The following is a 22,667-nucleotide window of genomic DNA, read 5'->3' as shown; positions in this document are numbered from 1 at the left end:
TGGTCTTATTGGGGAGCCCATGTATTGTGACAGATGGCTTCTTAATTGTTGTTTTCAAAGTATTCTCATTTTTTTTAATCATTTATTTTTGGTTGTGCTGGGTCTTCATTGCGGCGCTTGGGCTCTCTCGAGTCGCGGTGAGTGGGGCCGCTCTTTGATGTGGTGCGTGAGCTCACCTTGCAGTGGCTTCTCTCGTTGCAGAGCTCAGGCTTTGGGTGCACAGGCTTCAGGAACATGGGCTCAGTAGTTGCGAGTCACAGGCTTCATTGCTCTGCAGCATGTGGACTCTTCCCAGAGCAGAGATTGAACCTGTACCCCCTGCTTCGGCAGTTGGATTTTCCTCTGCCGTACCACCAGGGAAGTCATCCTCTAGGTCTTTTCTTTTAGCACTTTGCTTTTCATGTGTCTGGGTTAGAATCTCTCTAAGTTTATCCTATTGCAGACTTGTTGAACTTCATGAATTTGGAATGGTTTTGATCATTATTTCTTCACATATTCTTTTTGTGCTTTTTCCTTTCCCGTCTCCTGGGATTCCCATTGAGTGTATGTGGGTTTAATAAAAAGATAATCTCGTAGGCTCTGTTTATTAGTACCCTTTCCTGTTCATTTTTCTTCTGTTTTTCAAACATGACAGTGTCAGTGACTCATCTTCAAGTTTGCTGCTGCTTTGTTCTCTGAGATCACTCAGGTCACTGTTGAGCCTCTAGTGAACTTTTAATTTCAGTTGTCTATGAATTTTGAGAATTTCCGTGGTTCTCTCTTGGGTTTTCTGTCTCTACACATTGATATTCTCTGTTTGGTGAGACCTTGGTTCTTATATTTTCCTTAATTCTTTAGAAATAATTTCCTTTATTTCTCTAACTATATTAATAGTGGTTGATTTCAAGTATTCATCTTGTTAGTCCTTTAAGGTTAGTTTCTGTGACTGATTTTTCCCCTGCGTGTGGGCCATATTTACTTGTTTCTTTATGTGTCTCATAAGTGTCTTGTTGAAACTGAGCACTTAAGATTATGCACTGTGACAATTTTGAAAATCACATCCTTCGCCTCGCCTCAGCCTTGCTGTTGTTGGTGCTTACTGTTTTTGTTGCTCACGGCTTACTTACTGACCTCATAGTTCTGTGAAGTCTGTATGTTTGGATGTGTGTGGCTACTCTTGTTATCTCTGCTTGGCTGGGTTAGTGTTCAGCTGATGATGAGAAGTTTCCCTCTCATTGCCTTAACTGAAGGCTCTCTGTGTTGGAACACAGTTTCAGTGTTATGGCAGGCGGTTTATACATTTCTGCCTTTAGACCTCTTTACTGCTGCTTGTGCAGAGTCTCAAGGTCAGCCAGAGGTGAGACATTAGTGCTGTAGTCCTTCTTGGGCATGCACACAGCCTTGCCCATGTATGTGATCTTGTATATTCCCAGTAATTTGTCAGAGTTTTCAGAGTTTCCTGAGAACATCTACTCTTCCAGTTTTTCCTTGTAAGTTTTTTTTTTTGTCAGTTTCTTTGCCTGGAATGTTATTGCCATCTCAGGCAGCTGCCATGTTAAACAGTTGTGAATTCTTTTTGACTGTGGCCTCAGGAAGAAAGATCTCTCACTGAGCGTGCTCTGAGTGAGGTCAGATAAAGACAAGCCCTGTGAATGGGGGTTCAGGAATATGCCAGACAGATCATCAGAAGATGACAGTTCTCTGGGAATGGGGATTTTTTTAAGGGTCTCTAGACTTGTTCAACTCAGCATTTCTAATGGTTGTGAGTCTGCTGGTTTTCAAACTGCCATGATTGTGAGGCTGTTCTTTTTCAGCCTGAGTTGAAAATGGAAATAGGGCCCTTCCAAAGCAATGGAAAGCTTGCTGTTCTTATCAAGATTCAGCCTTTTTGTTTGAAAAATGCTTGGATTATTACAAGCCTTTGTTTAATTTCCAGAGTTTTGGAAAACTTGATTTTGTCCGATTTTGCTGATGTTTTGTTTGCTTCCTTGAAGGACCAAATTTTCAAAGGTTCTTAGGGTACCTTTTTGAAAGGATCCTCCCCTGTTAGCTTTTATGACTATAATATTTTCTCATTTATTTGGAGATGTAAACAATGTATTTAAAAAACTGTTCATAGTCTCTCCTCTAAATTGAGGGGCTTCCCTGATAGCTCAGTTGGTAAAGAATCCGCCTGCAATGCAGGGGACACCGGTTGAATTCCTGGGTCAGGAGGATCCGCTGGAGAAGGGATAGGCTACCCACTCCAATGTTCTTGGGCTTCCCTAGTGGCTCAGCTGGTAAAGAATCTGCCTGCAATGCGGGAGACCTGGGTTTGGTCCCTGGGTTGGGAAGATGCCCTGGAGAAGGGGGATGTCCCCCACGCCAGTGTTCCGGCTGGAGAAGCCCTTGGACCGTGTGGTCTCTTCTCTAAATTGAAGTGTTGGGGTGTCCGTGTGTTCAGTTTAGTCTCCTTCATGCTAGAGGTTTTGCTGACTCCTCATGATCCGTGGTTACCTGCTCAGATTGAAGAGTAGCAGACTGAAAAGCCAGTTATAAGCTGAGTGTATAGGTAGAGTTTGTTTATCATGAGATTGCTAGTATTTGCTTTTAGGAAATTATTTTAAATTTATATTATAAGCTATTCTAAGAAGGAATAATTTGATCAGAGTTTTGCAGTAAAATAAACACCAATTGGATTGAGTTGAATATAAAATTTAAATTCAGAAAAACCAGGGTAAAAATGGTATTGGATTATTTGTCAAACTAGTGAAGAAATTTATTTTATATTTGAGATCCAAAGATTTAAAATTTAAAAAGTGCAAAAAATTGGTGGTTTAAGCAGGTAATCATTAGCTATGTATTCAGTGTCTCTGAACATAGAAAACTCACCTGTTAGATGTGCATATTGATAGGTTCCAAAAGAGGTGTTTTGTATGGCTGTGCTCAGAGCAAGTAGACAAAAGCCATTCTTGAGGGAGGTTTATTGGTGTTGAACTGTCATGAAGCCAGATTACTGCTCCCTGGAGGTGACCATCTTGACAGCAGCCGTGGCCTAGGCATTAGGGAGGAGGGCAGCCGTTGAGATAGGAACATGAAAGCAGGGGGCAGGCCTGTCCGCTGCCTGAAGTAACTCTCAGTTAAGGTGCGGGTGCCAACATGGTAATCATTTTAGCATTTTCAGGCCTGGTTGTTGGGCCTGCTGGTTATGGGTAATGTGGCCGCAGTGAGTAGGCATCACCTGAGGCCTACATAGAGTCTGCAGACACTTCCGCAGTTGCCATGGATAATGGTGAACACTGTTCTAGGAATGGAAGAAATACTCGGCCCCCCCCAGTGATCTCAGGGAAAATCAGCTGGAGGCCTCCTTTGTCCCTGCTGGGCAGACTTGCGGGCCTGCTCACGTCAGAGGGTGTAGTTGTGACTCAACAAAGTGGTAGCTTGGTCAGGTCAGGCCCTGGCAACCTGTATAGGGAAGTTATTTATGGGCTTGTTAAGCCACTGGGAGTCTTTGTACTTAGAAAAGGGAAGGTGATGGACATCATAAGAACTTAATTCTAAGACATCTTGCCAGATTTTCAGTGAAACCTGGAGTAGAAAGTGAGTGATAGTGTTACTCATCTGGTCCAGGGGCAATAAATAGATCTTTAATTCAGTGCCCACTGTGATTCATTGGTGATAGCTGTCTGGAGCAGTTCTGAGGAGGCTTCTGAGGGTACATCTGGGCTTACCTGGAGAGATGGGTTAAAAGATCACTGTCTGTCATGAAATGGGAAGCAGGAGAGGCAGTGCATCAGGCCGGTTCACCTCCTTCATTTCACCCCTGTTCACTGATGCACATTTTGGGTCCTCTGGATCTTAGAATGCCACAGGGTAAGTAGGCTAGAATGAAGTGTAGAGGTAAATAGGCGCTCTAGATGGTGGAAACTTTCCAGTCTCAGCACCTAGGGAGCTCAGTGCTGGCCCAGCGAATGAATGCACGTGCGAGCTGACGCTGGAGTGTGTGAACCACCTAACTTTGTCCACCTTTAGGGTGGGGGCAGCAGCAGGTACCAGCCCTCTTAAGTGGTGATGTCACCCTCTTGCATGACAATGCTTGGTGTGCACAGAATACCAAAGATGATACAGGTCCCATCCCTACTCCCAAAGGGCTTCCATCCTGATTGGAAAGGAAATCAAACCCGTTTGAAGTGATTAGAACTTGTACGACAGGCTGGCTTGTAAGAAAGTGCTAACATTTCTAGTCTGGTCCCTGAGATGGGTGGCACAAGTTTGAATGCAAAAATGCATGACTTTGTAATCCCAGCCTTTATGCTTATTCCAATATACCTGTAATTCGCTCAGAAAAGCCTCTTTTTTTCTTGACTACAAGGTAGGATTCCAACCCATCCCAGTTCCCCCCATTTTTGATGTCACTAGGATGGAATATTTGGACTAGTTAAGGAGTTTCGCTGCTTTCAAAATGTCAAAGTGAAAGTGATCCATTAATAGAAAATATGTGTCACGTGGATTTTTAAGCTGAAGATTATCCAGTCACAACATTTACTTTTAGAGAAATTACAGCATTTTTTTTTTTAAATAAGCAAAAGTCGCAGAAAAAGCTTTGTATTGTATCAGTGCATTCTGAAAATCTGTACTCTAAGTTATCAGCAGTATGTGCTTAGAAATAGGAGAAACAAATACTTTTCGTGATGCGTGCGTTTTGTTTGGAGATGTCAGTCAGTTTAGTATAATGTCTGATAGCCTGGCCTCTGATTCTTACTCTCGGGTCTGGCGTCACCACCCTGACCAGCTGTGTCACTTAAGTAAGGGGGTCTAGATTTCTCCATCTGTAAAATGGGTATGATAATATATAATTTCTTTCACAGCTGTTACAAGAATGAAAGGAGATCTTTCAGTTGGAGCCATTAGGTCAGTGCTTGGCTTAAAATAAGCATGGCTCATTTCTTGTTGGCATAGTTACTGTTGTTATTAGATGGGTCTCAGTGAGTAAGACTAAACATTAGTATAAAATAGAATTGTAAACAATGATGGCTAATAGTTTTTATATATATATTTTTTCATACAGGTTGAATGTAATTTTTACAAAATTTGATGAAGTCCAAAAATCTGGAAACATGATACAATCTGCGAATGGTGAGTAGAAAAAGCAACCATTCTACTTGTGGTTTTTCAGGTTTGCTTTTAGCCTAAGGAATGCTATCTTCTGATTCTGAACAGCTGGATTTGATATTGTACTAAGCGTTTCTAGGTGTGAGCATTTAATCTCCATTTACCCACCTTCCCAGGCTGGAAACGATGGCCTTGTCATTGACTTTCTTCCATAACCTACACTAAATCCATTAGCTAATCTTATTGGCTTATTTTAAAAATGCATCCAGAATCCCAAAGGTTCCCGGTGTAAGCACTACTCTTCTGGTTCAGGGCATTGTGGCCTTTTACCTGCACCCTTGTGGCAGCTCCTAACCAAGATGCTTGGTTTTACTCTCTCCTAACACCCAAAGCCTGTTTTCACTCAGCAGCTGGAGTGATCCTTTTAGAATGCAGTGCAAGTGATGTCAGTCCTTTGTTCATTCAGAATCCTCCGAAGGTTGCCCAGCTCAGGGGCTCACGGGGCGCTGCCGGGCCCTGTGTGGGCTGGTGCAGCCCCCCATTCTGGGATCATCTTGTACTGTTCTTCTCAAAAGTTCCCTTGGCTCCAGCCCATTGGCCTCCTTGCTAATTTGAAACATTTTACATTTGTCCTGCTCCAGGGCCTCTGTGCTCCTGATTCCTTCTGCTGGAGACACTTGCCCCTGGCTGGCTTTGAGGGCTGCCTTCTTGCCCCATCCAGGTCTCAGCTGCAGGCTCCCTTCATTACACAGGCGTCAGGATCAGCATCCCCCCGTGTTGTGAGGGGATGCACTCTGCGCTCATCCTGCTTGGTTTTCCTTCTTAACGTATATTACTGCAGAAATATCTTTTTGTTTGTTCTTGAGGGTAAGAACTTTGTTTTATTCTTCTTTATCCTTAGTGCCTTTCGGGAATCATCAAAAAGTCTGTTGCCATCAAGAACATTTCTAGTCTTGGATGCCTCATTGTATCATAGCCATTTCACAATTGCTGGGGATCTTAGATCATAGCATAGTTTTTACATTTCGAGGTTGTTTAAAAAGTTTGAGTGATTTCTGCCAGAGTGACACGGTGCCTAAAGGCAGAGTAGGAACAGAATCCAGGTCTTTGTGACTCATACTCCAGCTGCATACCCATTGTTGTCAGTAAGGAATTGTCTTTAAATAGCTTGTTTCTTATAAAACACTTTCATTAACCCTCTGATTTCTTTTTTGTACATTTGTAAAAACATTATAGCATTCAAAAAAAGATTAATTATGATTTAGGTATCACCAACAAATTAACTTTTCTAATTAATTTTCCTGTAATTGTATAATTTATATTTAACCATGGCATAATTTATATTTTGTGTGTGTGTGTGTAGTTTGTGTGGTTTTCTAGTTTAAAACTTGCTGGCACCAAGATAGAAAGTGCTGGGCAAGGAGGTAGGAGGGGTGGCAGAAACTGAGTTTGTGCTTCCTGACTTTATTGTGTATGAGACAGCATCTCATTATAGTGCTGGCCCTGGGGACAAAGACCGCATCCTCACTGGAGGCCCGCCTGGGAGGTTGTATCAAGGTAAGGGGGTGCTCGGGTGTGTTCAGTTCTTTCCAACCCCGTAGACTGTAGCTCCCCTCACCAGGCTGCTCTGTGTGTGTATCTATACCTACACATACATACAGTAACACACACATATACACACACACATATACATACACACACATACACATAATACACATACACATACACATAATACACATACACACACACACATACATACACACATATACATACACACATACACACGCATACACACACATACACACATATACACACACATATACACACATACACACACACATACATACACACATATATATACACACACATACACACATATACACACACATATACACGCACATATATACATAAACACATACACACATACACATACACACATATACACACACATATATGCACACACACATATATGCACACACAGATATACACACATACACATACACATATACATATATACATACACACACACATATATATACATACACACACACATACACACACACACACACTTTATGAGTTTTTTTTCCTCAGTTTTATTGAGAAATAACTGACATACACGGTATACTGCTGCTGCTGCTAAGTCGCTTCAGTCGAGTCCGACTCTGTGTGACCCCGTAGACGGCAGCTAAGGACTCTATATGTTTAAGGCATACAGCATGGTGGATTGATTCATGTATACTTTGAACAGTCTGTGATTTTTTCTTTTAATTTCCTTTAATCTGTTTATTTCTGGCCTCACTGCTGTGGCGGGTGGGATCGTAGTTCTCCCAGCAGGGACTGAACCCACGCCTCTTGCCTTGGAAGCACAGTGTCTTAACCCCTGGATCGCCAGGGAAGTCCCTATTCTATGAGTTTTATTGAACATGACAATATGATTTAATCCAGCATCCTGTGGCTTTGGGTAGTTCTCAGCAATGTTTTAATCTAATTGTCTCAGTAAGAATATTGCCCCCAGTTTCCTTATTTTTGTGGAATGTGTGTGTGTGTGTATGTCTATGTATGTGTATGCATGTAGTATAGAGGTAGGGTTGAGGGTAAAAACAGTTCTGTTATGCATCTATATTAAAAAAGACAGTTTGTAAGAAGGCCTTAACTCAAAATTCATTAGAGACTTCTTCAGCTTTTTACTGTAGAGGCATACTTAGGAGATACTGTGGGTTTGGTTCCCGACCACTAAAATAAAGCAAATATTGCAATAAAATGGATCATGTGAAGAATTTCATTTCTCTGCACTTATAAAAGTTATATTTACACCAAACTAGTTGTTTTTAGTGTGTGATAGCATTATATCTGAAAAAAAAGGAAGTATATGTCCCTTAATTAAAAAATACTTTTTGCTAAAAAAGGATACTAACCATCACCTTGACCGTTCAGTGAGTCATAATCGTTTTAAGATAGTGACGTCAGTGATCACTGATCACAGCCGCCGTAACAAATGTGCCAGTGACGGAAAAGTGGCACAGGGACGCAAGTGAGCAGGTGCTGTTTGGGAAGACGGCTTCAGGAGATTTGCACCTTTTGCAAGTTTGCCACAAACCCTTCAGGTGGGAAAAAGAGGGGGAAGGAAGGAGGGGAGGGAGGAGAGGACACTGCTGTGTCTGCCAAGTGCAGTAAAACGAGGGACACCTGTTGGCTCGTATTCTTATGGTTCAGCTGTTAGAGCCAGAACAGAATAAGGTAAAGGCTTTGGAATCCCTCACCCAGACCGTGCAGTCTGTCATCAGTAACTTTGGGGGATCGGCGAGATGTGCGCTCACTGCCATCTGCAAGCAAGAACGGTTTTGTCTCTCTCAGACGTGTGTTCTTTTCTTTTCCTTTTCTTGCCTGAGTGCCCTGGCTGGACGCTTAAAGTAAGAATGGTGAGAAGGAGCTCCTTGCCTGGTTCCCAGTCCTAGGGTTTTCATGACTGAGTTTGATGTTAACTGTAGGTTTTTGATAGTGCTCATTGATTCCTGTTTATCTGAGTTTTTATCACAACTAGGTGAGTTTAGAGGTTTTTTCTGAAATCATCAGCCTATTTTAAATATTAAGATATAATTCATATCAAAAGAATTCACCTTTTAAAAGTGTTTTTTCATATATTCAGAAATCTTACACTTATCACCACTATCTAATCCCAGAATATTGTCATCAGCCCCAGGAAGCCTTGTGCTCATTAGCACTATTTCCCTTTCCTTCCAGTCCCTGACAGCCTACCTTCTGTCTCTGCAGATTTGCCTGTTTTGGACATTTTGTATAAATGGAATCATATGGTGTATGGATTCTTTCACTTAACATAATGTTTTTAAGGTTTGTCCGCCTGGTGTGTGTGTGTATGTGTATATATATATATATGTATATATATGTGTGTGTGTGTGTGTGTGTGTGTATCAGTATTTCATTTCTTTTTATGGCTGAAGAATATTTCTTTCTATAACTATACTGTGTTTTATTTATCCACTCATCAGTTGAAGGACATTTGGGTTGAGGTTTGAGTTTTTCAGCTGTGGTCTTTTCAAGATTGTTTTGACTCTTCTGGGTTCCTTGCATTTCCATATGGCTTGTAGGGTTCTGATAGGGACTGTGTTGGACCTGTAGACTGTTCTAAGGAATATTGTCATCTTAACAGCCTTCAGCCTTCCAGTCCATTAACATAAGATACCTTTCAGTTGATTTAGGTCTTGAAGTTATTTCAACAATGTTTTGTAGTTTTCAGTGTACAAGTCTTCCACTGATTTTGTTAAATGTATTTCTGGGTGTTTAATTCTATTCATTGTATTTTTTGGTGGTATTGTAAATGGGATTGTTTTCTTAATTTTATTTTTGAGTTGTTTAGTGTCAGTATATAGAAATATGGTAGAATTTTATATTTGATCTTGTATTGTTCAACAGTCTTGTTCAACTTGTTTATTCTCTTGATCTTCCCCTCCAGTGGCTTCCTTAGGATTTTCTGCTTACAAGATCATTTAATCTGTGAATGGAGATTGTTTTTTACTTTCTAATCTGGATGCTTCTTTGGCTCCTGTTGAGCCTGATGATATTGTGAGTTACATTGCTTGATTTTTTTTTTTAATGGTAAACTATTCTCTCATACTTGGAAATAAATCCCACTTGGTCATAGTGTACAATTCTTTGTGTACAGTGTTGTGTTCGGTTTGTCATTACGTTGTTGAGGAATTTTGCTTGTAACGTCATGAAAGAGGTTGGCCCACACTTGTTCTCACTCTCCTCCCCCAACTTGTCTGGCGTATTTTAGTGTCTTTCAGTAAAACCAGGCACACGTATGTCTCCATCTGGTTTTTCTCGTTGCTTTGCCTCCCTCCTCCCCTGTATAGCACTTCTCCTGAGTGGTTTGTGTTAAAAAAAAACCCCAAAATTCAGCTGAGTAAATTTTAACAATCTAATTGGCTTTATTGAATGGGTCTTGAGTTGGGCAGCATCCCATCTGGTGAGTGTGAAAAGGAAAGATTTTCAAAGGCAAGACAAGGAGGTCATGTTCAGAAGAGATTATTTCAGGCTAAAGTAATGTACCTGTGGGGGATGGGATGGGGCTGTTTGGTAGTGACCTCATCTTCCTTTGGGGGCTGGAGGACGCCCAGGAGACAGATGAGCTCATTGGTGCAGGCCGGGCAATGCCCGACCCACCACAGGACACTGCAGTCTAGGGGAGGTGGGCTCTCCACTCTGGTGGCGGGGCCTAGTGTAAGTGCCTGTGTTGGGCCTGTGGGTTGTTTTTTTTTTTTTTAACATCTGTGTTCTGTGTCTCCGTCTCGTCACCTTGTAATCACTCCTTGACCCTCCAGTCTCGTGGTTCCGTCTTGTCACTGAGGCAGCCGCTGGCATTGTCAGCGGCTGAGCTCTCTGCTGCTCCCCCCGCTGACGTTCCCCAGTCTGCACCCTGCCGAGTCACTCACCTTGCCTCCTCTTGAAGCATCCTTCCTCCTTGGCTTCTCTGGCCTCACCTCATTCTGACTTGTTACTGTTGTTGGACTATTCTTTCTAGATGTCCTTCCTTTGTTTAATGTCTGCAACTTAAATTCTGAAAGCTTGGTCCTAGGCCTGTTTCTTTCTCTCCTTTGGGTGGTAGTTATGTATGACTGGAGCTTCATTGACTAGCCAGATAAAGCGCCTCTTGCCAACACTTTGTCTTAGTGTTACTAATCGATGTGAAGGAGCTGCCTGTCTGACATTTCTTCTTGTATCTAAATCCAGATTCTTATTCTTCCTCTTGTTCAAAGACAAAACCCCAAACACCTAAACGCAACCTTGTCCTGGATCTTCTCTGTACGTCTTCCACTGTCTGTCCAGGCGTGTAAATTGGAACGTTCCTATTGTCCCAAAGGCCTCATCTCCCTCCCTGCCTGGGTGTGTCATCACTGGTTCGTGTGGGTGTTGACGCTTCTCACCATCTCCAGCACTCTGATCCCATCTATCTAAAACCACCTGCTCACTGTCCTTCTGCCTTCTTCCTGCCCGCCCCCACCCCTGAGTCTGTTCTGTTTGTTGTAGGACATCGTCAAAAGTTTTCTCTTGATGAAAACTGTTTTGTGGTGGAAGAGACTGAGGCTGGAATATCTCCTGTCCTTCACCCAGGACAGTGTTAAAAAACATTTAAATATTACCTGCACTGTTGCTTTGATGTTCGTTTGTGAAGTATTCACTTCTCCGAAGTCTGAGCAGATCAGACCTGCACTTTCTTGGAGGTGGACACGATGTGTAGCCAAGCTCTATGGACGCACGGTGGGGTGGGTGCTGCTGAGCAAGAGGTCTTCTGACCACCCTTCCCTGTTCATTTCTTTGTTTGGAAAACATTAAGTGTACATTAACATGGGTAGATGAGAGTAATGGACCCCCATGTGGCCACCAGCCAACTTTACCAGTTGTCAGCATACAGCTTGTCTTGTTTTATCTCCCATCTGTCAGAAATAATGGGCTGTATGAAGAAGAGCTAGAATACATTATGTCATTCAAGTCAGATTCAAGATGCAAGCATGGCCCTTTATATTGAGTATATTTTAGTAGAAACATTAAAATAGAAAGTAAGCGTCAGTTCCAGATTAGGTATATTCTTTTTAGGAATTTTGCGAATATTAATCTCCTGAAAATATCCAGCCCATTGTTACCATCAGCTTCTAGGAACAGAGGGAAGAAGTTATAATTGGTTACTCTGTTCCAAGGGAAAGGAAAAGGCATTAGTAATGCCAGGTGAGTTCTGTGGTGATGCTAGCTGGAGAGGGTGGGCTTCAGTCCCATGAAGGGATTCGCTGAAGAGTCTTTCCTAATACTTCTGTGTTGCAGGCAGCTTCTGCCTCCTACCCTCCCTGCTTGCTTTTGTCCTTTTGTAGTCTTTTTACTATTTGAATTTATTGCTCTCAGGGTAACCCAGATCCTTCCCAGTCTGCTGCAGCCACACTCTGTCTAGCCCTGCGGCCTCATCTCGGTCTGGCCACCCCCTTGGGCCACCTGTGGTTCCCTGTCTGTCCTCTTTATCCTTCCTCTTAAGATCCTGGTACAGGGCTCTGCGGTCTCCTCTTAGGTCACCACCTCTCACTCTTTCCAGCTCAGCCGTGTGACTGAGAGCACATCGCTTCACTCCTGGGAGCCAGCTTGCTCCTTCGTTGTGCAGAGTAAGTGAGATCAGATGTCAAATCTCCCAGTACAGCACCTGGGATGGGGTTGGTGCTCAAAGTGATAGGTTTCTCCTCTCCCGCTCCATTTTCTGGATATATTCATTTTTTTGTAATTATAAAGAACATCGTTTGAGAATAACTGTCACACTTCTGTTTCTTGTGGAGTATTGGGTTATTTTGGAGTTGTTGTTGTTCAGTTGCTAAGTCATGTCTGACTCTTTGCAACCCCATGGACTGCAGCACTCCAGGCTTCCCTGACCTAAACCATCTCCTGGAGTTTGCTCAAACTCATGTCCTTTGAGTCAGTGATACCATCCAACCATCTCATCCTCTCTTGCCCCCTTCTCCTGCTCTCAGTCTTTCCTAGCATTAGGATCATTTCCAATGAATCAGCTGTTGGCATCAGGTGGCCAAAATATTGGAGCTTCAGCTTCAGCTTCAGTCCTTCCAATGAATATTCAGGGTTGATTTCCTTTAGGATTGACTGGTTTGATCTTCCTTGCAGTCCAAGGGACTCTCAGGAGTCTTCTCCATCCCCCTACTTCAAAAACATCGATTCTTCGGTGCTCAGCCTTCTTTATGATCCAACTCTCACATCTGTACATTACTACTAGAAAAACCATAGCTTTGTAGATGTTTAAAATTTAATGCACATTTTCTTTAACAGTAATCCCCTTCTAAAAAATGGTATTTTTGAGGTATAATTCACATTCCATACAATCAACTCACTTAAAATATTTAATTCAGTTGTATGTGATGTATTTACAGATATGTACAACCATCGCCACAGTCAGTTTCAGAACATTTTTGTTGCTGCAAAAGAGAGACCTTTTTAGGTCTTTATCTGTCACCTCCTTATCTCACTAACCTCCCCTCCATCCCTACATCTGGCAATGGCTAATCTACTCTATAAATTTGTCTTTTTTGGACATTTCAGATATATGGAACCATGCAATATGTGTTGATTTCTGTGTAGCTTATTTCACTTGACAAAATGTTTTCAGAGTTTGTGCATGTTGTGGAGTGCATCTCAGTACCTCTCTTCCGTTGCTTGGCTGGACCACATTTTGTTTATTGTGTTCAGTAGACATTTGGATGGTTTCTTCCTTTTTGGTATTGTGAATAGTTTACGAATTTTTGTTGCATATATGTTTTCAATCCTGTTGAGTATATACCTAGAAGTAGAATTCCTGGATCCTGTGGCATTTCTGTGTTCGCAGAATTATTCCTCCTATTGAGGAACTGTCAAACTGTTTCCCATCCCCATTTTATATTTCCCCCAGCGATGTGTGAGGGTTCCATTTTCTCCACATCCTCTCCAGCAAAACAAAACATACACTGTTTTCTTTCTGTTTTAAAAAAACTAGTCATTGTGGTGGGTGTGAAGTGGTGTCTCATTATTTTGATTTGCATTTCCCTCATGATTAATGATGTTGAGTGTATTTTCATGTACTTGTCGGTTGTTTCTACAAACGATCTTATTTGGAAAAACTATTCAGTCCTTTGCCCATTTCTAAATTGGTTTATTTGTGTTTTTATTGTTGAGCTATAAGAGTTCTTTTCATATACTAGTTAATAAGACTCTTACTAGATACTTGATTTACAAATACTCTTTTTCCAATTTTTGGTTGTCTTTCACTTTCTTGGCATCTAAGGTTTTAATTTGGATGAATTCTAATTTATTTTTGTTGCTGTTGCTTGTGAACAATAAAGCTCCTTTAAGTAAGAAATAAAAGCTCTGGATTTGAGCTAAGTTGAAAGGAACTGTTAATGTAATAGCAGTACACTTAGGGAAGAAATGGGTTTTGTTCAAAATTATGTTTTAAGGTGTGTAATTGATTTATATAAATGCCAGGGAATTCGTTTTTCACAAGTGTTAGACTTATGACGAAAACAGCAGTGAAAAAGCGTCTGAGTAGCAGTTGGGGGTGAGAGGCCTGGCTGTAATGGAATACTTCATCTTTGTGTGATTCTTTTTTGTTGCTAGGTTACCTGAAGGCCTTTGAGTTTTGAGTGGCAGGAATATGAGAGTTAAAAATATGTTGTTTTGTAGATGTTTCTTTTTTCCCATCTCCATGTAATTAGCAAACCCCTTGAAGCAAAAATTACAGTTTTTCCTTCGATGGGTTTCAAAAAGCAAATTATTTTCTATGTACATTTTAAATCATGCAGATGTGCGTATGCTCATGGGAGAATTGGATTTTCAGCATGAAAGAGCCAGTAATTATAGACTAGTCATTGTCCTTTATCTGCAGCCACTTAATGATCTTTAATTGGAGCTGATTGAAATGAGGCCCATAGATGTTAATTTGGTTAAAAATGTGCATGCTTTTGAGTTTCTTGAGGAAGGCTAACATGTTTATGAGGAAAGAATGAAACTATCATGCTGGTTAAATCTATGAAAATTCTATAATAAATCTGTAGCTAAAGAAAAGTACTTATTTGCTGACAAACTATAAACTAGATAATAATCATAAAATTATTAACCCATACCCATATATCTAGGGTATTACTTTGCTGTAAAATGCAGCCTGCCTTCTTTTGTTTTACTAAAATAATTTGTTATTTGAAAAATGTTAGATATCATTTCTAAGTTGTTGGAAGTGAGAAATACAAGTGTGAAAGCAAATAGACTCAATGGTGAATTGTTAGTTTTAGGTAAGCTCTGAATTGTTGTCCAGTGTAGCTAGGACAGAGCTTTAATTTAAAGTCTTCTTTATTAAGAAGCTAAACCGTTATGATGTAGTATTTTAAAACAGTGATTGTGAATAAGTGGATCGAGTGCTGATCATGGGCTCCCCCTACTTGTTTATTATACTCTGCATGTTACAAGGCTTGGGATTCTGGTTCAGTGTCTTAGGAAAGTGTTTCCATAGTCACGGCTGCAGGGATGATATATCACAAGACTGGCCAGCTTGCTGTGCTGCCCAGGGAGACCACCCCCTAGAGTAGCCTGGAAGAGACTGTTTCTGATGCCAGCTTCAGTAGCTCAAGCTGCAGGTGACAGCTTACTCTATCATCCTCCGTGTGGAAATAAGATAGCCTTTGTACTTTATTCTTATTTAAAGTTTATGTTAAGAAATTCTCTTTTTCCATGGGGTGGGGGTTGATCAAGTAGTTGGTTAAAATTTTTTTCCATACCATTTTTAAAGACAGTTCTTGCCATCCTTAGCCTCCAACTAATAAAAATAAATGAAAAAAAAAAAAAAGAAAGAAAAAGAAAAAAAATAAACTCATTGCACTTGCCAGGAAAAAAAAAAAAGACGGTTCTCTGACAGAGTAACGTCAGATAGAGAAGGCCCCTGCTCCTTGAACAAGTCACTGTTCTGTGGAGGGTAGGCTTTTATTTTGGAATGGGGCGGCCGCTGTCCTTGGTGCTCCGAGCGCTGGAGAAACCCGTGGGTGGAGAGTTTGCTGGGGCGTCGGCGGCTGTGAGCAGGTGTAGCTTTCAGAGCGGCGTTTTCACTTGTGCCTCCATCACCGACAGTCATGACCACTGGGAAAGGTAGGCTGTTCTAATATATTCTGGAAAGTGTTTGTAATTACTGCTGTTTAACTCAGAACAAAGATATTTAGGGCATTTTATCATTGCTTTGATAGCTAAATATCATGGGTGAATCAGGCAAATAACTGTTATGGCTGTTTGCATTGAGGCAGGGAAAAATTATGAAACTTGTGGCTCTGTTAATGTTGACCCTCAAGGACTAGGAGAGAGGAATTGGGCATCGGAGGCTGAGATTAGCTGCGTTTTCATCAGCCTCTGTTTGTTCATGTGCTTTTAACTTTTTCCCTGTCTCTTGTATTCACAGTAAACGGCTCATGAAAGTAAATTCTTTTGCAATTACAAGACATTTGTTAGTAAGTATAGGCTGTCTTGAAAGGAATCTACTGATTGGAAATCTCTATGGTTTTCCAACAGAGGGTAGAAAAAAAGCACATATAAATCAGAGTAGCGGAGGGGTTGCATCTTTCTTGAGAATCATCGTGTAAAAATTTTTCCTTTTTAAAGGTTTGCATTTTTTAAATGTAAAAATGGAACTGGAGAACTATGAAAGTGGCATTGTATATCACAGGTCTTAATTGATTAGCCTTTGGTCTTTCCACGGAGGTTTTGCCCAGGTTTTGGGAGCATTGAGAGGATGCGAAAGAGCTCCATGTGAACAAGGTTTGTGTTGGAAGAATGCTGTGGCCGTGATGTGAGTCACCTGTATCCATGTCTCGCTTTCCGGTGGGACGGGTTTCCTGGCAGGCTTTTAATTTGTTGTCTCAGGGTTTCCAAACCCTTCAGCTGAAGCAGGTATTACACAGAGTAAATTGTGCACAGTAACAAGTGTTCGTTTGTCTTCCTGTGGGGAAGCTGGCGTGCGTGCGGCTCGTCTGCTCTGTGTTCGTTCTTTTGTCGTGGACGATGAAGGCGTGTATATGCCTTTAGAAACTTAGTTTGGTTGAGTTTGCTGAAAACAGTCATACTGGAATTCTGGGTTATGCTTGTTATTTGTATTTTAAAACTGAGAGTTGAAAGCGTATACTGCTAGTGCTCATTTTTATTTCCCTCCTCATTACAGTATTCTGTAATCAGGTTAAGTTGCTGTAGGAAATCAATACCCGGGCAGGAGAGCTAAATAATTCATGTTCTGAAGTGACCTCTTTCAGAACCCGTCATTTGAGGATTTGGAAGTGTGTTACTTAGAAGTAGCATTTGTTTTATGTTGTATTTTAGATTTTGTTTTTTTAAACAACAGGGAAATATAATTGTCTGGTTGATCACTTTATGTTCAAGACTATGGAGAAAACCTTAAGGCTCTGAGTTTAAAATAAAGACTATTCTCTCAATTGGTAATTCGTTTCAAATGACCTACCTCCGTAGTCACTGTTACCTAAAATGCAGGCTTTAAAAGCACTGGTACCTGTTACCCTGGGGAGCTGCAGATGCAGTAGGAGACAACAGTTAAACGCTGTTCATTGTAGCAGGGGCATATTCGTATCTTCCTCTGTCAGCCCATCTTCAATAAGGAACCCACAACAGTATGCAAAATACAATGCCAACCATTTTCTACTATGGTATTGTGTATTTTAGTATTTTCAAAGCGTTTTCCGAAATGTCTTTTGTTTGTTTTTATTTTCAGATTTTCCCAGCAGCCCCATGAGGAGGAGGTGGGGGGGACGGGAGGTTTGAGTTCTCTAGATGGGCTGGCGGCCCTGGACTTGGCCATCTTAGACCTACCTTCCTGCCAGCAAGTGTCCACCCAGCTGTTTTGATAAAATCCTGACTTTAGTTTGTTTTTTGATTCTGAAATTGTGCCATTTTTAATATAGATGCCTTAAGGAATAATTAAAATCTGTAAGCATTCAAAGAGCTATTATTAAAACAGGCATTAGCCTGTTTAGACAAATAGTGTTTTAGACACTGTGAAAATATGCCATCCCTAATCAGTTGTTCGCTCAGTGATGGATGGGTGGGGGGGCATGTGGGGTGTTCTGGGATTGGAAATCATTGTACGAAGGTGATGAGTTTGTTTTTGAAAGCAGTGTGGTATTCTTGCAGGGGGAAGTGCAGGGGAAGATGGCAAGGGCCTTCTAGGCCATGCTAACAAGCTGAGGCTTTTGTTGCAGGCTGTTCACGTCTCAGATTTCAACTTTAAAAACCTGGGCAGAGACTGAGGCAGGGTGAAACTTTAATGGTACCACATGTAACATCACGATAGCTAAAGAGCTCCATCCTCTCTCTCATTTCAGAAAACAAGGGACACTAACACCAGTTACAAAAAAAGAAAATTGAAATGATGTTGTTTAGAATAAATGCTGGCCTTTTAAGTGAAATAAATTTACCTCTGAGAAGTTTGCAAGTTGTTCCTTGAAGTTCTCAGTTTGGTGCAGACTGGTTAAATTATCCAAAAACTGTCACCTGTCCTGCAAGTAGATTTGGGGTCTAGGTGACTGAATCATGAGTGGACAAGTGCGAGTAGGTGTGTGGACTTCAGAATCCCTTTGTCTGAGAGAGTGTGTGAGTGTGTGTGTGTGTGAGTGTGTGTGTGTGTGAGTGTGTGTGTGTGTGAGTGTGTGTGAGTGTGTGTGTGAGTGTGAGTGTGTGTGTGAGTGTGTGTGTGAGTGTGTGTGTGTGAGTGTGTGTGTGTGAGTGTGTGTGTGAGTGTGTGTGTGTGAGTGTGTGTGTGTGTGTGTGTGTGAGTGTGTGTGAGTGTGTGAGTGTGTGTGTGTGAGTGTGTGTGTGTGAGTGTGTGTGTGTGAGTGTGTGTGTGAGTGTGTGTGTGAGTGTGTGTGTGTGAGTGTGTGTGAGTGTGTGTGAGTGTGTGTGTGTGTGTGTGTGTGAGTGTGTGTGAGTGTGTGTGTGTGAGTGTGTGTGTGAGTGTGTGTGTGTGTGTGAGTGTGTGTGTGTGAGTGTGTGTGTGTGTGAGTGTGTGTGTGTGTGAGTGTGTGTGTGAGTGTGTGTGTGTGAGTGTGTGTGTGTGAGTGTGTGTGTGTGTGTGTGTGAGTGTGTGTGTGTGAGTGTGTGTGTGAGTGTGAGTGTGTGTGTGAGTGTGTGTGTGTGAGTGTGTGTGTGAGTGTGTGTGTGTGAGTGTGTGTGTGTGTGTGTGAGTGTGTGTGTGTGAGTGTGTGTGTGTGTGTGAGTGTGTGTGTGTGTGTGTGTGTGAGTGTGTGTGTGTGTGTGTGTGTGTGTGTGTGTGTGTGTGTGTGTAGGGGGCCCCGGTTCCCTCGTGTTCCAGGTGGGGGAGGGCAGTGATTCCTGTGCCACTGCGAGGAGTGAATGAGTGATGCACGTAGCCGGCTGGCCTGCCCGTAAATACCGTCTTGTGTGTTACTGGGGTGCAGTCCGGAGCGTCTGCCTGCTGATGTGGGAGACGCAGGAGGTTCAGGTCCGACTCCTGGGTCGGGAAGATCCCCTGGAGGGGGAAATGGCAAACCTGCTCCAGTGCCCCTGCCTGGACAGTCCCGTGGACAGAGGGGCCTGGTGGGCTGCGGTCCATGGCACTGCAAGGACTTGGACTTGGCTTAGTGCCTGAGGGCACACAGACCTGTTACGGGGACACAGTCTAATGGGAGGGGAACGTTGGGTTTAAGTTTTGACATGATGTGGTTGATGTTTTCGTTTAGATGTGAAAGTCCCCTCCAGAGAAACAAGGTACAGAATCAGGTGTAGAATGAGGCGTCTTAAAAAGAAGCTGCCAGCCTGTGCCCCTGTCTTGGTTTCTGCCACCACCGGGCTCCGTGGGGTTTGCAGATCCTCGGGCTGGAACAGGGAGTGTATGCAGTCAGCCTGGCTGTCCTGTAGCGCCAGACAGTAAGAACATGCGCTGGCAAAACAAACGTGATGGAGGCTTGTCAGCGGTCACAGGCAGCAGCCACGGACTAGAGCGAGAACAGTTTGAGCTGTGAAGTGGTGCTGGATTGTAACCCAGAGCATAAGTGTTGATGAGGCTGTACTGATGCGTATCAATGACTAAGTGTATAAGCAAGTCTCCATGCAGAATGAACGTAAATGGTTTCTGTGGCCGTCCCCCCAGAGGCGGGGAGCATGACTCCCGGCTTTCTGTGCGCTGTATGTGGTGTCGCCTTCGCGGGGGACGGTGTAGGAAGGGGGACGGTGTAGGAAGGGGGACAGTGCCCTTCCAGAGGTGAACCTGACACGCACCGCCTCAGCCAGGCGACTGAGGTCAGCGTCAGCGGACATGTCGACCACGTGTGCTCTGGACAAGATGTGAGGAGAATGGCCTTTTACCTCTGAGCATCTTCTTTCTCAACCCATAAGCTCTATCTACACTTGGAAACCTCAGGCAAACCCAAGTTGAAGGACTTTCTGTAAACTACCCAACCAGCACTCCTTGAACTGTCAAGGTTGTCTAGAACAAGGAAGTCTGAGAAATGTCACAACCCAGAGGAGCGTGGTGGTGATTAAATGTCGTGTGGTGTCCTGGATAGGGTCCTGGGACAAAGAAAGGATGGTGGGGAAAGTAGGGAACTCTGATAAAACCTGTTTGTGGACTTCGAGTTAATAATATTGTATCAGTATTGGTTCATTAATTATAACAAATGTCCCAGACTATTATTTATGTTAACAACAGGGAGACAGGGTGTGGGGAGTCGGGGACCCCCTGTACTGTCTTCACAACTTTTCTGTAGCTTGGATCCTATTCGAAAATAGAAGCTTCATTAAAACCCCAAACCGGGAATTCCCTAATGCTCCAGTGGTTGGGACTCCGTACTTCCATTGCACGGGGGCTGGGGTTTGGGGGAACTAGGATTCCATAAGCCGCCATGGCCAAAACAAAACAAAACAAAAATAAAACAAAATGCTGGAAAGTAGTAAGGGAGTTGGGTAGAGAAGCTTTTTAATCTCATTTTGTTTTCTTCTAATATTTCAATTATTTAACCATGTTTTGTTGATTTTGTTCTTTTGAAAGAGGTTGCAGAGTTTGTCTAGGTGATGGAATTCATTGTATTGTCAGAATCTTACCTCTTCTTTGCATGCGTGCTCAGTCAAGTCCTTGCAACCCAAGGACTGTGGCCCACCAGGCTCCAGGCTCCTCTGTCCATGGAATTTTCCAGGCAAAAATACTGGAGTGGGTTACCATTTCCTCCTCCAGAGTCTCTTCCTAACTGAGGGGTCGAATCCACGTCTCCTGCTTTGGCAGGCAGATTCTTTACCACTGCACAACAAAACTGTCTAGGTGGTGAGATTAGGTTCTCTTCACGTTAATGTTCTGTGTATTTAAAACATCTATTGTTACTTTTTAAAAAAAACTTGGAGGCAAAGAGACTGGTTTGGACACTATTTTAATAGCAGAAATCCAGCTAAGAGATGAGGCAGAATGGAATGAAGACAGCCTCAGTGTGGGAGTGGTGGTGAAGGTGAGAGCCAGCAGGGAACTCTCTGGCCGCATCTCAGGATGATGTGTGGGGAGACTGTGTCTGACTGTGTGGTGCTGGGACCGGCTGGAGCAGGGCTTTTGGGGGAGGAGCAGTTCTGAGGGTGGAGAAACGATTGTAGTTTTAGACACTAGGGCTTAGAATTCTATTTGTGTGAATTCCAAGTGGGTTTGTATCTTGGAGTAGGGATGGGGCTGGTATTAGGATTATAATTTACTAGAATATAGGTATTTCTTTTCAGTTGTCATCTTATTTTCCTGTCTTTTTATATTGGAATATGATATTTGCTTCTCTTGGGTTCTTGAGAATGCGGTCATTAAATCAGGGGTGGAGGATTTGAGGGATTATTGCATGAGAGGCAGACAGCTCTGGGTGCAGTCACTTTAATATGAGATGTTCTGGTTGGGAACCTCTTCCAAATTTGGCTCTAGATTTTTCCAGCTGACTTGCTTTTGCTCCTGTGTAGTGGTTGTCGAGAAGAATTGGGTCAGGGTTGGTACAGTGATAATTAAAATGACATTTCCAGATGAATGCAAGGTGTAGGTCTGATATTTGTGGGGTTTGGGTTCTGACATTAATTAAGCACAATACCCCTTTAGGGCAAGTTCAAAGGTAACATAAGTTGTATAGTCAAAAGGAGAAAAGAATGTTGAATCAGTGAAACAATCCATTGCGATTTTTGTCACTATGACATTCAGAGATTATCTGAGGCGTTGAAAGATTAGTTGCCACTTCCTGGAAGTTCAGTTTTCAGTCATCAGTATACAGAATTTTTTCACAGCAGTTCACGGTGCTTAAAACGTTGCCCTTTTCCTATGAAATAGTAAACATGTCCACATATGTTCACTGAAAATAAATGTCTTCACTGTAGTTAGTTTTTGAGCACTTCTATGAGAAGTGAAGTGAAAGTCGCTCAGTTGTGTCCAGCTCTTTGCGACCCCATGGACTGTAGCCCGCCAGGCTCCTCTGTCCATGGGGTTCTCCAGGCAAGAATACTGGAGTGGGTTGCATTCCCTTCTCCCAGGGATCCTCCTGACCCAGGGAAGTCTCCAGCATTGCTGGTGGATTTGTGAGAAGTAACTGCCTAGTTAAATGCCCTACTATAACTTATTACCATGTAGACATTAGGGTCGTTATAATTAGTAATTATGGCAGTCTATGTGCCTGTGCTGTCTCGGGATCAGTTCTGACTGCCGCTTGGGTTATCTCGGCCCAGGGGCTTCACACACGTGGATCCCACTGGAGTCCGCGCTCCTTGTCACCCAGCTTAATTAACATCTGCTCAGTTTCCAGACGCAACCGTGCGGAGACTTCTCAGGGCCCCTTCCCTGGGCCTCTGAAGCCTTACCATGCTGCTGGCTGTCAGCTCTGAGAGTGGAAGTGCTTCAGGCTCTGAACTGTCAGCATCCGGTTGAGGGACACATGAACATCTTCTGAATACACAGATCATGGGTGTGTGAGTGATACTTATTCTACAGATGAAAGACTGGCAGAGAGAAGTTTAGTAACTTGTCCAAACTAAGAAACCGTGCCGGGTTTTGAGGT

At 42.6% G+C, this 22,667-nt stretch overlaps 1 protein-coding gene across 12 annotated transcripts in view; it reads left to right on the top strand.

Moving 5' to 3' along the window:
* CLASP1 (cytoplasmic linker associated protein 1) overlaps positions 1–22,667 on the top strand; it is a 266,051-nt gene that overhangs the window by 114,877 nt on the left and 128,507 nt on the right. For all 12 annotated transcript variants that reach the window (XM_043894511.1, XM_043894523.1, XM_043894522.1 and 9 more), the window contains exon 8: positions 5,027–5,094. In XM_043894511.1, coding sequence (XP_043750446.1) covers positions 5,027–5,094 — 68 coding nt within the window. The remainder of the gene's footprint in view (positions 1–5,026; positions 5,095–22,667) is intronic.

Source organism: Cervus elaphus, chromosome 33 (genome assembly GCF_910594005.1).
Source record: "Cervus elaphus chromosome 33, mCerEla1.1, whole genome shotgun sequence".
NCBI classification, from domain to species: domain Eukaryota; kingdom Metazoa; phylum Chordata; class Mammalia; order Artiodactyla; family Cervidae; genus Cervus; species Cervus elaphus.
This window is presented reverse-complemented; position numbering and strand designations above follow the sequence as displayed.